Raw genomic sequence first — 14,983 nt, 5'->3', positions numbered from 1 at the left:
GACAAGTGAACGATCCTTCACATAGCGGAGTCTCTTCCTAAACAAAGTGAGATTAATACATATTTTATCATCTAACAATGGGTGGACAAGCAAAAGCTAAGAAGAAAATCAAAGCCAAAAGAAAAGACACCAAAGCAGACGGAGGTATGTCTGTTTTCAAAAGCCATGTGTTAAAATGTGTAACGAAAAAAGGCTTTAGAGCATGTTATGTGAAATGGGTCAAACATTAAGCACGTTTCTTGATATAGAATGGACACTGTTAGGGTCACCGCTGCGTGTTTTAGCAATAACGGTTCGATGTAAACATAACACTGTCCACGTGATTGTTTTTAAGCCATGTGGAGATAACTGTGATTTACAGTTTGTCTCAGTCGCTTTGGTACTTTACTCAGATCAGATTTCTCAAAACTATCTGTTTAATCGTCACATCGTTGTGTCACTTGTGCACATCAAAACAGCAGTTTCTCATTCCATTGAACAAGTTGCAAATGCTTTTGTACATCAATGCAAATGATTATGTGTAATTCTCTACTGTTTCCTACATTATCAGTTGCTTATTTCATGTTGATCAAACTCGATTATTTTGGTCTCTGTTTAATAGTTTGAGCCCCCAGAACATTTAATCATTTGCTCATGGCTTAAGTCTTTAAATGCAAAATGGCTAAACAAGTTGTCATAATATTTTGTCATAATGCATTTTTTTCTGAAGGTTTCCATTACACTTTTTCCTAAAGCTGACTAACGTTACAATTAGTGAAGTTCTCACCTTGACTTTCTATAATGAAGCTGTATCTCAAAGGATGCCCTATGTCACAGGTGTCAAATCCAGTTCTTAGAGGGCCGCAGCTTTGCACTATTTATTTATATGATATGAACTTTTTAGATTGCTTTAGTACAAATTGTGTATAATAGAAATGCACAATATGTGACTTTTTTAAAGCAATAATACATTTCAGCAGTCATAAACATGTTTTGATAGTTATGCCAGTGATTTGATGCTTCACAAAAGTTGCAGACGCCTTTACCAATATGAAAACGCTTTTGTAAACAACCAGTTATTCTTTACACCGATTAAAAAACGGCTACTACAATAAAGAAAATATTTTCTAAATGTGGAACTAAATACATTGATTTGCATTAAAATGCATGATGAATACACTTGACACATGAAAGTGGAAAGCCTGCAGGGGTCCGTTCTTCGTACGTGGATTACTCAGTTAGCTGGATTTGGATATTGACGATTTGACACGATCCAGGATCGTTTTGTTCTTCAAAGCTGATCCGAGAGTTGTTGTCATAGAAACAGTTCTGCTAGGTCAAACCTGATCGGGAGCAGGTTCAATTCATATAAACAGGATTAGATTGGCTCAGTTCAAGCAAAGATAATACAGAAAGTATGTTCCGAATTCTGATATTTTCTTAAAGTAGTAGTTATATACACTTAGGAAAATGGTACATATTTTTTAACTATATATATATATATATAAAGTTATAGTCATTAATAAAATAAATTAAGTTATACATATTAATAAAACGTATGCAATCTGCACCCTCGAAATGAAAGTACAAAGATTGCCACCTGGTGGTGCAAAGAGAAAACTTATTCATATGAACTTTTTAGATCGCTTTAGTACAAATTGTGTATAATAGAAATGCACAATATGTGACTTTTTTTAAAGCAATAAAAAATCTAGGATTCGAGGATCGATAGATCTGTCCTTCACAACACACACAGCGATCCCAGATCAGTTTATCCAGACATTCTAATCTGATTCGCGAACTTGTTTGAAGAACCAAATTAGCGAGAGTTCAGTTATCAAGATTAAAAGATCCGGGATCTGCCAAATAATCTTAGATCATTTAAGCGAGGTACGAAGAACGGACCCCTGCTCACAACAAATGTGGAAGGTTATTGCGTGTCATATTTAACAAGTCGTTTACTGCTAATTTGATGTAATTTTGCTCACATGCATAATTGAATATTAATCAGATGATGTCATTACGCTGCTGTGCCGTCAGCCAATCGTTGCATTGCTGATCATGATTTCGAGGATCGATACATCTGTCCTTCACAACACACGCAGCGATCTCAGATCAGATTATCCAGACATTCTAATCTTATTCGCAAACTTGTTTGAAGAACCAAATTAGCGAGAGATCAGTTATCAAGATTAAAAGATCCAGGATCTGCCAAATAATCTTAGATCATTTAAGCGAGGTACGAAGAACGGACCCCTGGAGTTGACTCATATTTGTTGTCAGATGTCCTATCTCCTATGTTCACATTTCTATTTTTGTTTTTTGTTTTTTCTTTGTTCTATGCAGTGCTGTCTTTGACATGATCTGTCAACAAATTACAGTACAAACAGCAAAGAAAGTTGCCATAGTTTACATCAGAAAACCCTCAAAATCAAAAAATATTGCATGGTCCATCTGGTTCAAAAAGTGTTGAAAGGGGGTCCACAGAAAGTAATTTCAGTGCTCGGAATATCATTTGTGTGCTTAATTTTTTTCTGTTGTTGTTGTTGCTTAGGTGCACTGATGTCACCACAGGAGAGAATGAAAGCAAAGATGCACGAAAGGGCTAAAAAAAAAACAGCTGAAAAATATACTGTTGGTCAGTTATTGCAAAAGGTAATATAATGTGGGTTGAAACCACTAAAATGGGTTATTTGTTTATTTTTTGAAAGAGGTGTTTTCTGCTAACCAAAGCTGTATTTAATTGCTGTTTTAAAAACAGAAGTAATTAAAAACAAAATAATTGTCTTCTTTCTGAACACATTTTAATATGAAGAGTTTTCTCAGTGCCATTTGAATTTTCACCTAAAATTATAAATTTTTTCATGCTCCTGTGTGTAGGTTCAGGGTTAATAAACTTTAAGGACAACAAATAGGTTATTTTCATTGATTATAAAGTGAAATAGCTCAACATAAACATAGGAGGCTGAGAAAAATGCCCATTTTCGAATTAACTGTCAGCTGGCACTTAGAGGTTTTTACATTTGAACTCTTCATCTATTCAGTTAATTACTGGGGTACAAAGCTGAATAATCAGGATTCTTTGATGAATTTCTATGATGCAAGTGCAAATAGGGTGCATTTATTTAAATGAGATATTTTGTAACAGCATAAATGTGTTAATTCACTTTGATTAATCTAATGAAATATTGTTGAATAAACTTTTTTTTTAAAAATCAAAAACTGCTTTTATTCCAGCCGAAATGAAAAAAGTCAGATTTTCTCCAGAAGAAAAAATATAATCAGAAATACTGTAAAAATTTCTTTGTTCTGTTAAACATCATTCGGAAAATATGTAAAAAAGAAGAAAAAAATTCGAAGGGGGCTAATAATTCTGACTTCAACTTTATATATTTAAATATATAAATATTTATTAATATTATTTATTATTATTATTTCATTTTTTAAATTTATTAAATTAAACAATAATATTTAATTAATAATAAAATGTATTATTATTTATTATTGTTTTAAATTTACACAAAATACGCTTATTTTACAGAAATTTGTGTCTTTAATGTCATGTGATTCTTCAGAAGCTTGGAGCAAATTATGATGTAAATCCTGCATTGCAGACATAACAGAAATAAATGATATTTTAAATTATACTAATTTAAAAAAAAGTGATTTTAAATTTAGACTATATTTCTATATACACATATTTAATTTTTTTTATTGTGTTTTTAAAAATGAAATAGAAGAGCAAAACTTGGCCAGGATTATTAACTGTATATTTCAATAATGCATATGGTAAAGAAATGAAAGATTGGTGCTTGTTTTAGACTGTTTTACTGTACACTGTCTTTGTTCTTCTCAGACTGAAGAATCTGTAGACAACTTTGACTTTGACATGGCCAGACTGTACTGTCAGCGAGCGTTGGATATTGAACCTACTAACCTGACTATCCTGGACATGATGGGGAGCATCTGTTCAGAGCTGGGAGACGTAGAGAAAGCGAAACAAATATCCTTTAAAAACCACTTAGATATTATCAATTATATAAAGTGCCCTCACTAATATTGGCACCCTGCGTAAATAGGAGCAAAGAAGGCTGTGGGAATTATTTGAAAAACCTTTTGTTCTTTTACTTAAACTGTGTTTGAGTTTGTTTCTGATGAGAGTAGAGATTAATATTTTCTTGAAGACTATGAATATTTTGTCGGTGACATCTGATTATTTTTATTTAGTAGTCTTATCGAATGATTTTGAATTTTTTTCATCTCAAGACTCTGATTTCTGCAATACCTCTGCTGTAATTTTTTAAAAAATCTTGGCCGGAAATTGTCAGTGTTTTTAATATATTTTCTTGATGTTGTTTTCCATTTTGTGAGGCTCAACAGCATTGTGCTACAAATCGCATTCTCAGCTTGGATTTGCAATACGAAAATCAAGTCAAGTTGAGCTTTATTTTCATTCCTCTACATGTTTGGACCATAGACTAAGGTATGGAGGCCTGCGTCCTCGTGCCAACGCATGCCTCCCACCAGTGCCGATATACAGCCATATCGCACTGCTACTCGTGTGATATTGCTCATATATATATATATAAAAAACTAATATCTACAAGATAATAACCTGTTTTATCTGTATGGAGTGTTTTTTTTTTATAAGTGTATTTGAGCTGTGTGGCCCTTGACAGCAGTGTGCGTGTATCTGAAGGCTGTGGAGCTCAGTCCAGAGGAGGGCCACAGTAAATACATGTACCTGGGCCAGATCCACACAGGCATGGAGGCCGTGCAATACTTCAGTAAAGGAATTGAGATCATGCTCAACACCATGGACAAACACGGCAATGAGGCAAGACATCACTCATACACAGTTGAAGCAATTTCAGTTCATTTAATGTTGGATTTACACATTTGAATGCAAAAGCTTGTGTTTAAAAATTTTGGGACTCAATTTTAATGGTCCCTTCTTTCTTTCTTTTTTTTTTTTACAATCAAAAAGCATTTGAGTTTATCGATTAAGTCTTGAAATCAATTAAGATGAACATCCTTTTATTTAAACAACAACAAAAATAAATTTTAAGAAAAATAAATTAATTTTCCACAAATAAAAATACAAATAAATTAATTAAAAAAGTAAAAGTAAAAAAAAAACATTAAATATACATTTACACTTAGGATGTTAAATATTCACAGACTCCACTCCACATCGGGATTTGATTAGGTGTCTTTTATTTGAACCCTCTTTGTCTAATGGATAATTGGTGTATTTCACCGTGATGGTGCGCTTTCCCAGTGGACAGCACTTTATTTGCATCGATTACCAAGTCAACTGCTGAATCAGAGCATTTCTTTTTTTTGAAGGCAGAATAAGTGCTGACATAATTGCAGGAGTCATGCTGAACCAGTCTCATAAGACTCCCTGTGTGGCATCTGTGTCTGTTTTTGTGATGCAGGTAAATGGAAAAGACAGGACAGATGTGTGTTGTTCCTGTAGGTCACAGATGTTGTTTTAATATTTCAACATACCATAATCAGTTAAAATGATCACACATGATGTTCCTTCCCTGCATAGATTACAGTGTATTGGATTCATCTGGAGCACTGGCGCTGCAAAGAAAAACATGTATTCTCAGTGATCTAAATAACTTATTCTGAAGAGTTGTAGTCTTTCATTTTTTTGTGTTACACTAGAGGGCAGTAAAACATAAGCAGACAAATTGAGGTGTTGAGCAGTGGTTCGCAACATTTCTATGACATTCTCTGTATTTTCCCAGTTTACTTTAATATAGACTTAGTGTGTTGATGTATTAATTACATACACTTTAAGAATGAATTAACAAAATAAAAATAAATAAAATAAGTTTTAATATATGGTTAGGGGAGTGATCATGTGATTCAATAATATATTTATACTTTATATTTAGTAAACGAATTAGTAATAATATATATATATATATATATATATATATATATATATATATATATATATATATATATATATATACACATACATACATACATACATACATACATACAGTTATATATATATATATATATATATATATATATATATATATAACTGTATGTATGTATATATATATATATATATATATATATATATATATATATATATATATATACATACATACATACAGTTATTATATATATATATATATATATATATATATATATATATATATATATATATATATATATATATATATATATATATATATAGATAGATATATAGATATATATATATAAATACACCTCTGCGTTTCTGTGTGGAGTTTGCATGTTCTCCCTGTGTTCGTGTGGGTTTCCTCTGGGTACTCCGGTTTCCCCTGCAGTTCTAAGACATGTGGTACAGGTGAATTGGGTAGGCTAAATTGTCCGTAGTGTATGTTAGTGTGTGTGAATGAGTGTGTGTGGATGGATGTTTCCCACAGATGGGTTGCGGCTGGAAGGGCATCCGCTGCGTAAAAACGTGCTGGATAAGTTGGCGGTTCATTCTGCTGTGGCGACCCCGGAGTAATAAAGGAACTAAGAAAAATAAAATGAATGAATGAATGAATGAATATTGGGTTGCGGCAGGAAGGGCATCCGCTGTGTAAAACATATGCTGGACTAGTTGGCAGTACATTCTGCTGTGGTTAGCTCTGAAATAAAGACTAGGCCAAAGGAAAATTAATGATTGTTTTACCTCGTTATCTTGTGGATCTTTGTCCTGATAGGCTGGTGCATTTGGAGCGGCCGCAATCCCCTCTGAGGGTCCCGTCACAAAGAAGGATGTGTCTGTGGCCTTCTGTTCCATTGCTGAGATCTTCTTCACTGATCTCTGGTAAATATTTTTCATTTTACACAGATATGTGCTGGCTCTTGTTGCACTTCAGCCCATCTTTGTTTGCTCTGGCCGTTCTCTCATTCCTTTCATTTCTCAACCTTTTTGGCTTTCTGTACCTGATGATATTTCACACACACACACACACACATACACACACACACACACACACACACACACACACACACACACACACACACACACACACACACCTGGGACGTTGCAGACTAGAGCCCATCTGCTCTGAGGCCTGCAGAAAAGATCTAATCACAGACTGGATGATGGAGGGAGAGAGAGGGTGGGGAATTTAGGATGGGAGAAGAGAGATGAAAAGTAGATTTGGATTGGAGATGCGCTTTGCGTTGATTGCCCAGGATCTTGGCACAGCGTGACTTCATTCAAACCCTGAGATTGAAATTCAGAGCATCAGGGAAAGGTCAAGTTTATTGACTATATGTAAGCGCCATACCATTTCAGACATCGCTGTGCATTATGAAGGAACAGCAGCAGCCTCTGGCAAAGTACAGTACGTCTTTGTGACTTTTCCTTTTGATGTACTGTATGGCAGTGTGTATGTTGTTGTGGTAGATGTTTGCTGCAGGCCATAGCTGGAAAATCAAGAGCAGAAAAGTGTGTGTGTGTGTGCGCTCACCAATAAATTTTCTTCAGTTGTTATGGATGGCCCTGGGTGCTTAGGGGTGTCTGGTTTAGTTCAGTTATTGGCCAAAGTTGTAATGCTTTGTCTAGACATTCTACTCAGATCAAGTTGTTGTTCAACTAAAACAAGTTTCAGCTCAACATACCCCACAGATCATTTTGTTATAGCATGGTTTTAAGTGTGCATACTTTTAAGTGGAAGTAAAAACACTGAAATTAATTACTCTAGTTTTTTTTTTTTCGAATGCCCTGAGATCTTCGTTCATCTTTCTTACACAAATGAAAATAATTTAGATGAAATTCGAGAGCTTTGGTAGCAACGGTCCCTAGACATTCAAAGCCCAGAGAAGAAACCAAGATCTTTGTCAAAACATTACATGTGAATTTTGTGCCCATTGGAGTCAGAAGAGCAACGTTCAAGCATCACATTGCCCATAGTAAACTTGTAATGTAATATAATGTGTGCATTAATATAGTTCATAATTTATAGTGTATGGCCATACACCCAAAGCGCTCTACGATCATGAGGGAGGTCTCTCCACACCACCACCAGCGTTCAGCATCCACTTAGAGGATGTGATGGCAGCCACAGGACAATGGCACCAGTGTGCTCACCACACACCAGCTATTGGGGGAGTGGAGAGACAGTGATAGAGCCAATTCGGTGGATGGAGATAATTGGGAGGCTAGGATGGGTAAGGGCCTATGGAGGGAATTTGGCCAGGACACTTGGGAAACTTGCAACTAAACTAATAATGGGAGAGAATACATTGAAGAACAAACATGTTCATGCTTGTTTATTCTTTTGTAATATTCCACTTATCATATATACCACTTCCTACTAGAACCAGTAGGAATTTATTATCTCATTCTATTTCCCATATGCTTCTTCGTCCTTTTTTCTACAATTTATAATTAAGCATTAAGCAGATGGTTTTTATCCAAAGGGACTTTTGAAGCAGTTTGCCAAAAGGCAAGTTGTAAAAAAACATAATAACAGGTTTATTAGGAAACTAGATTAGAAAACAAGCTAGAGAAGAAAAGAAATGCTGATAAGAGAATTAGTGCACTGGTTTAATTGTAGGATGTTTAAATCCCTGTGAAAGTGTGTCTTCAGCTGCTTGTTGAAAGATGTTGTGATGGTCTCAGTAGTTTGGGTGGACGTTGGCAGCTCATTCCACCAGAGAGCTACAGAGAGGGTGAAGGTTTTAAAAGGAGATGTTCTTACTTCTTTTTCTTGTTGTGAAGGAACAATAAGGTATACAATGCTTAGGCGGGGCCGCCCAGGTATATTAATGGCCGTCCAAGTATACGCATCTTTTTTTTAACTATTATTATCATCCTTTTACACCTTCTTTTTTGTACCTGCAAAATATAAACAAACATTTGCGAGAGATTAAGTAGTGGAAAATTCCCTCTCCTTTATCTGTTTCATACTGCTCATTCTGTGTACGCGAGACCTGTCAACACTCCCACAGACATCTTACATGCCCTTAAGACCCACAGAGACCCACACCTTTTTGGATCCAGCCGGGGTTTTTAAATTTACTAAAATGTCTGGGATTTGGTTTAGCTTTCGTTTTCTATGCTGTTGTTAATTTTATGCGCACAGCTACGAGAGCGAACAAACCGTTAAATAATTAATTTTTTAATCTAAACAGCTCAGAAAAACATTACTAAATACTCATATATATATATATATATATATATATATATATATATATATATATATATATATATATATATATATATATATATATATATATATATATATATGTATATATATATATATATATATAAACAAAATTACATCTAAATTGGCTGCAGAATATTTTTAATCCATTAGAAAAGGGTAATCAACTCGTTTGCCTTATTTAAATAATAGACACGTTTTATTCTTGTAATTCTAATTTTTAGAGATATTGTCTGTATTTATTGCTTTTTTCTGTCATGTATTTCTCATTTGCTGTATATTTTATTAATTTGATGATACCAATACATTTCATATTATATGCATTAAAATGCTTTGGCAATACTGTACAAAATGTTATGCCAATATAGCAACCTGAACTTAAATGAGAGATAGAGAGAAGCAGAATTGACCTTTCAGTGGGTGCACATGGCTCCTGAATAGCATAAAAGAGAAATAGTGGATTTTTTTTAAACTTTAACCCATTGAAAAGAAAAAGTTTAAAACAGATAATAATAAAAATAGTGTTAACAATGAATTATGTTTTGTTTGTTGCATATAGTTAACTATTTGTGTGCTTTGGGTAAATAGTGTGTTTCAACCCTGCTACAACCGAAAGTATATTTCAAACCTGTGGGAAGCATTGCTATCTTATTCATTACCTGTTAGTCTGTTCTGTTCTTATGCTTTCTCACTTCCTTTTGTCTAATACTGCTTATTCACTTTTTCCAAATTTAAAAATTAAAGTGCAAAGTTATAGACTGAATTTAGTTTGTTTGTGAAAATGTTTTCATTTTTTTGGCATTAAATTTAAAGGGGTCTTATTATGCTCCTTTTTGCAAGATGTAAAGTAAGTCTCTGATGTCCCTATAGTTTGCATGTGAGGTTTCAGCTCAAAACGGCACACAAATAATGTTTTATAACTCTTTAAAATGGCTCCTTTTGGTGACTGTCGCTTCAAATTCAAACAAAGCTACAAAAGTCTGTGCTTCACCATAGCAGCAAATTCAAAACTGGACTATCGTTATCTGTGTTATAAACTGAAAATGTCAAAAGAAGTGGCTCTGAGGACATCTATAATGCCTCATTCACACTAGCAGCGACTTTGTAGTGACCTGTCGCTCTGAGTGGTGACCTGCTACAAGTCTGTGTAGGTTTACAGCACGGAGAATACATCCGCCTCTGAGCGAGCTGAGAGAGATCACATGAGCTCAAGAAAGTTGCTCTTTATTTGCAAAAAGTTATAGGATTCTCAGCTTTGTCGTGTAATTCGACATACCCACCTGGTCGCTGAAGGTTGCTGTCGCTCATGTAGACAGAGGTCGCTGGAAGTTGCTCACTCTCCATTGAAATGAACAATCACTCGTAGTGTGCATGAGGCTTAATGCTCCACATTTATAATGTTTTTTAGTCGCTGACATTGTCTGGTAAATTTATATTTCAATTTTCCAGAAAGAGAAGTTGTAACATTACCAGTATTTTCCCAGAATGTTGCTTTGTATGAATGCAGGAGGAAACTTGCCGGAAATAGCGCATTCACGTTTAGAACGCACTGACGTGAGATGTCTACTCCAGCCAATCACAACATTCGGACGCATTCATGTCCATGCTGTTCATAAAAATAAACACCTTTGAATCCTTCTCCAGACACATTTTGCTGCTGCCTGTTAGTCAGATAATGTTTCTAAGTTCCTTTTTAGTGTCAACGAAAATGATTGTTAAAATGCTTATGATAAACTGCCTTAAGTTTACCTGCAAACTCTGCATTCAGCTGAACGAAGTGCAAGCACGTGTGTCAGATTTTAGTATAGCCTACAACACTGATAGACTTTAGTTTTAAAAAATATCTCACAAGCTGCAGCACACACTCAAATGTACATCTTAACGTGCAAAAGTGTTCCTTCATATCATTAACATTTGTATTGTAGGCAAATGTGTAAACAAGGCTGTTTTTAGCTGTGCTTCTGCCTCCGGATGGTAGAAAATGTATTTATTTATTTTTATTAACATTTATTTATTTATAAAAAATTTTTAATCATTTAATTTAATTTATTTAAAAAAATCTCAGTCATTTGGTCTATCTTTTAGACAAAAGCAGTTACATGAATGCTAAAGTTTTAATTAAGAGTGAAACTGTCAACTGTGTTACTCCCTTTTTTTTTTTACAAATACGAGCACGGGAAAGTCGTCCGGGAATTATTATTATTTTTGGATATTTACCGGTTTCACTGTGTGAAAGGGGCTAATATTTTCAATGGGTACTGTGCTAAAATTCAAATAGCAGACGGCTGCTTGTTACTCATGGCTGTCTATTATTATGAGGGAAAGTTTGTCCTTAATGGGCTTGACATTCCCCTCTAACAAAACATACAAAAGAAAAATGTCAATCAAACTGTTTCTCCAGACTGTTATATGACTGTAATCACACCATGTTGCCTCACAACTGTGTTTAAACCCCTTATAAAAAAGATTTTTCTTTTACATGGGTTAGACAATGAGTTCAATAACGCTGCTATTAATACTAATGTTGTATTGTTTGACAGCATGGAGGAAGCCGCTGCTGACCGCTGTAAAGAAGCCATCGACAAAGCACTACAGTATGATGAAAACAACCCTGAAGCTCTGCAGCTGATGGCCAGCTACCTGTTCAGCATCGAGAAAACTGAGGTATAACAGCACATCTGCAGATTGAATTACCCAGAATTCCCTCACTGTCTCGCTGGTTCACTGCACTTTTAGAAAGAAAAGCGGTCTGAGCAGTGGGTCATTATGCAGTCATAATTAGTGTAGGTGGCGAGCAGCTGAGAGAGCTGACTCATGTATTTCTGAGGAGAAGACGTAGATGGAAATTTTCTGTGAGAGAGAGAGAGAGTTATTATAAAATACAGGTTTTGGGCATATATGCTTGTTTTTGGGAAAGACAAAGACCGAATATGACAGAGTTAGGTCGCAGCTAATTCATTATAAGCCCTTAATAGAACAAGCTTATTGAAAATGACTCTCTGTTGGACAGATTTACTACTATTGCACACTTTTACTTTCATGCAGTTCTTCACTTAAGCACTAGGGGGCAAACTGACATAAGACCAGCATGTCAACTCATCCCGAGTTTGCAGCTTAGAGTGGGGATTTTCACTTCAGAAGACCCTTCCATTTCCCTTCAGAGAGCTGACAGTAGAACTTGACTCAACAATCATAAACTTCAAGTCTCTTTGTGTCCTCTAACCTCAACCCTTTTCATGCTTGTGCTTTTCATCTCATCCCATGTCAGTCCCATATTACTCCCTCTTGTTCTGTACCACGTTCTCTTATCCTGTACAACTTCCTCCTTTTTTTTAAAAGCATATTCTGCTTCATCTCATCCTGTTCTGCTTCATTTCGTCTCATACCGCTGTCTTTTCCTACTTTCTGTCACTTTACCTCATCCTATACCGCTTCCTCTCGTCTTATAGATAATCTTTTTTTCCTTTTCTACTAGTTTGTAGATCCTGTTCATTTCTTCTGTTTCCTCTCATTCCATCTTACTTTCTCTTCATCTCCATTGTTTCAGTTTATCTTTTTTAACTTTTGCTTATCCCTTTTTTTTCTAAATACAATAATACTTCACTGCTTTTTCTCTTATTATATCACTTTCTCTCATCGGATCCCTCTTCCTTTCATTCTGTGCCACTTCTTTTTGTCTATGCCATTTCCTTCATCTTAGAATCATATAAAGTGCCACTTCCCATTTTTTTCCTCCTACTCGCTTTTATCCTTTACTCCATCTTCTCATCCATTCCTACTTTCCCTCTCATTCTGCTAGCTGTCACCCTACTTTATATTACCTTCTTTCATCCTGTACTACAAAAAAGGTTTTAGTCCAAACATCTACAAAATCAAGAAGCATTTTTTAGACGAGTAACAAATGTTGCTTGTTTTCAGAAATAATAAGACTAAATTAAATAACTTTTCCTGAAAACAAGCTAAATAATCTGCCAGTTGTGTAAGTAAAATAATATTGTTTGGGTTTTAAGAAAGCTTATTTTACTTAACTTTGTTTAGCTAGTTTTCAGGAAACAAACTGACTTTTTTATTATTAAAATATATATATATATATTTCTGGTCTAGAAAATGCTTCTTGATTTTTTTAGTTGTTTAGACTAAATCATTTTTGTGTAGTGCAGATTGAAAAGAAGTAATAAGAAATTAGGATTTATGTTTTTTTTTATGTTTGAACTAGGGGTGCTCAAAATAATCGATTAACCGAAAGGGTGCGTTTGTAACCGATTAATGTTATCAGTTAAACTATTAAAAATATTATTTTTTATATTTTTAGTTTGGCTGCATAAGGGGTCGATTGAATTAGCTTTTTTGCGTTAAGAGGGGCTACTTTTGAATGGTTTACTAACGGCCGCAATTGTTTTGCACACGGCTCATCCCAGAGCAGCAGTTTTTGTTGTCTCGCGGGACGATATTGGATGACCACACGTGCCTACAGACATATATGCCAAAGAAGCAAAATGGAAGGAGATTATTGCTGTTTGATACAGACGAGTTGATGACAAACCAGCGCTGATGCTGATCGCCTCCTGGATCTGGATCTCCTGGATCTATCATAAATAGAATAAATAGGCTTTACCTTTTATTTTACAGCTTATAAAGCATGTATGCAAATTAATGCAAAATCATATTTAAACAACAAAACTGTTTACAAAAAGTCATCATATGTGCGTGTTGTCATTGTCTTTTCATCACGCAGCATGTGCACTTGAACCGAGAGTAAGAGAGAGGAAACCATATATCAAGACATAATCTTGATAAAATATCAAACATCAATAAAATAATGATTTCTATTAAAAATTTCAAAAGGTCATTTGCTATGTATATGGTGGACTTTGTAAGTAGAAAAACTGAATGCCTACACTGGTGAGAAAACAGTTAAACAGACCATCTGCAGTGTGCGACGATAAAAAAGAAGCCTCCTCCAAAAGGCCTTTACTTTCTCTTTCTCTTTTTTCTTTCGTGGATAAGGAAATGGGGTTGTACACTCCACTGAAGACATCAGTAAGCCTAAATATTTAATTTTGCTTGTAAAGCGCACAAATTTGTTTCAAAACCATTTCTAAATTCAGTTCAAACAAATAAATGAGCAACAATTATGAAGTGTGGTCAAAAAACTGCTAAGTATAACACGCATGCTATTCCCTAATTGGTTCTAAACCTGACAGGTGGACAAATCTAAGCTTGATTTTGATAAAAAAAGCATAAATATGCATTAATAAATACTACTACTACTAATAATAACATTATACAAAAGCAAGTTGTCATGAATAAACTGAAAAAGCCCCCTGAGGTGAAGAAGGCATGGAGGCAGTGGATTTTATATTTATGTAAAAAGTAATAATTTTTGTAATATTTTAATCCTTTCATTCTTTTTCATTTGTAAAGATATTTGCGTATTGCTCTACATCCTGCATGTTTTAAGCAATTTTTAAGCGAGGCACACAGCTAACGCATCTATTATAGTTCCCCAAAATGGCATAGCATCAACAATGCTTCTTAACACACCTCTTTTCTAGACCAAATCACCCATGAGTCCACAAAGTAGTGAAAATGGATTTACTATTTAAACAATGTGGCGGAAAATGGAAAAATTAGAGTTGCGGTGGTCTGAAAATAGCAACATGTCAGGGCAAAAACGTTTTGGGTGTATGATAGGGACCAAAATCTTTAAGGAAGAAAAATATTTTTTTCAGTGTATTTATCTATTCCCTCATCGTATAGAGCAGGGATGCACAAACTTTTTCGTATGAAGGGCTAAAAACCACTTATCATTAAGGGCAGTGGGC

General features: G+C 34.7%; 1 protein-coding gene across 2 annotated transcripts in view; it reads left to right on the top strand.

The window, feature by feature from the left end:
* Positions 1-14,983, top strand: part of si:dkey-12j5.1 — a 156,638-nt gene continuing 141,655 nt past the window's right edge. The window contains exons 1-6 of one of the 2 annotated variants that reach the window (XM_017351506.3): positions 1-144; positions 2,534-2,634; positions 3,836-3,982; positions 4,667-4,816; positions 6,702-6,808; positions 11,699-11,822. In XM_017351506.3, coding sequence (XP_017206995.1) covers positions 78-144; positions 2,534-2,634; positions 3,836-3,982; positions 4,667-4,816; positions 6,702-6,808; positions 11,699-11,822 — 696 coding nt within the window. In that variant the 5' untranslated portion in view covers positions 1-77. The remainder of the gene's footprint in view (positions 145-2,533; positions 2,635-3,835; positions 3,983-4,666; positions 4,817-6,701; positions 6,809-11,698; positions 11,823-14,983) is intronic. The other variant, XM_073926114.1, reaches the window with a different exon arrangement.

Source organism: Danio rerio, chromosome 16 (assembly GCF_049306965.1).
Source record: "Danio rerio strain Tuebingen ecotype United States chromosome 16, GRCz12tu, whole genome shotgun sequence".
Lineage (NCBI taxonomy): Eukaryota > Metazoa > Chordata > Actinopteri > Cypriniformes > Danionidae > Danio > Danio rerio.
Note: the sequence above shows the minus strand (reverse complement) of the source record. Positions and strands in the feature narration are given on the sequence as shown.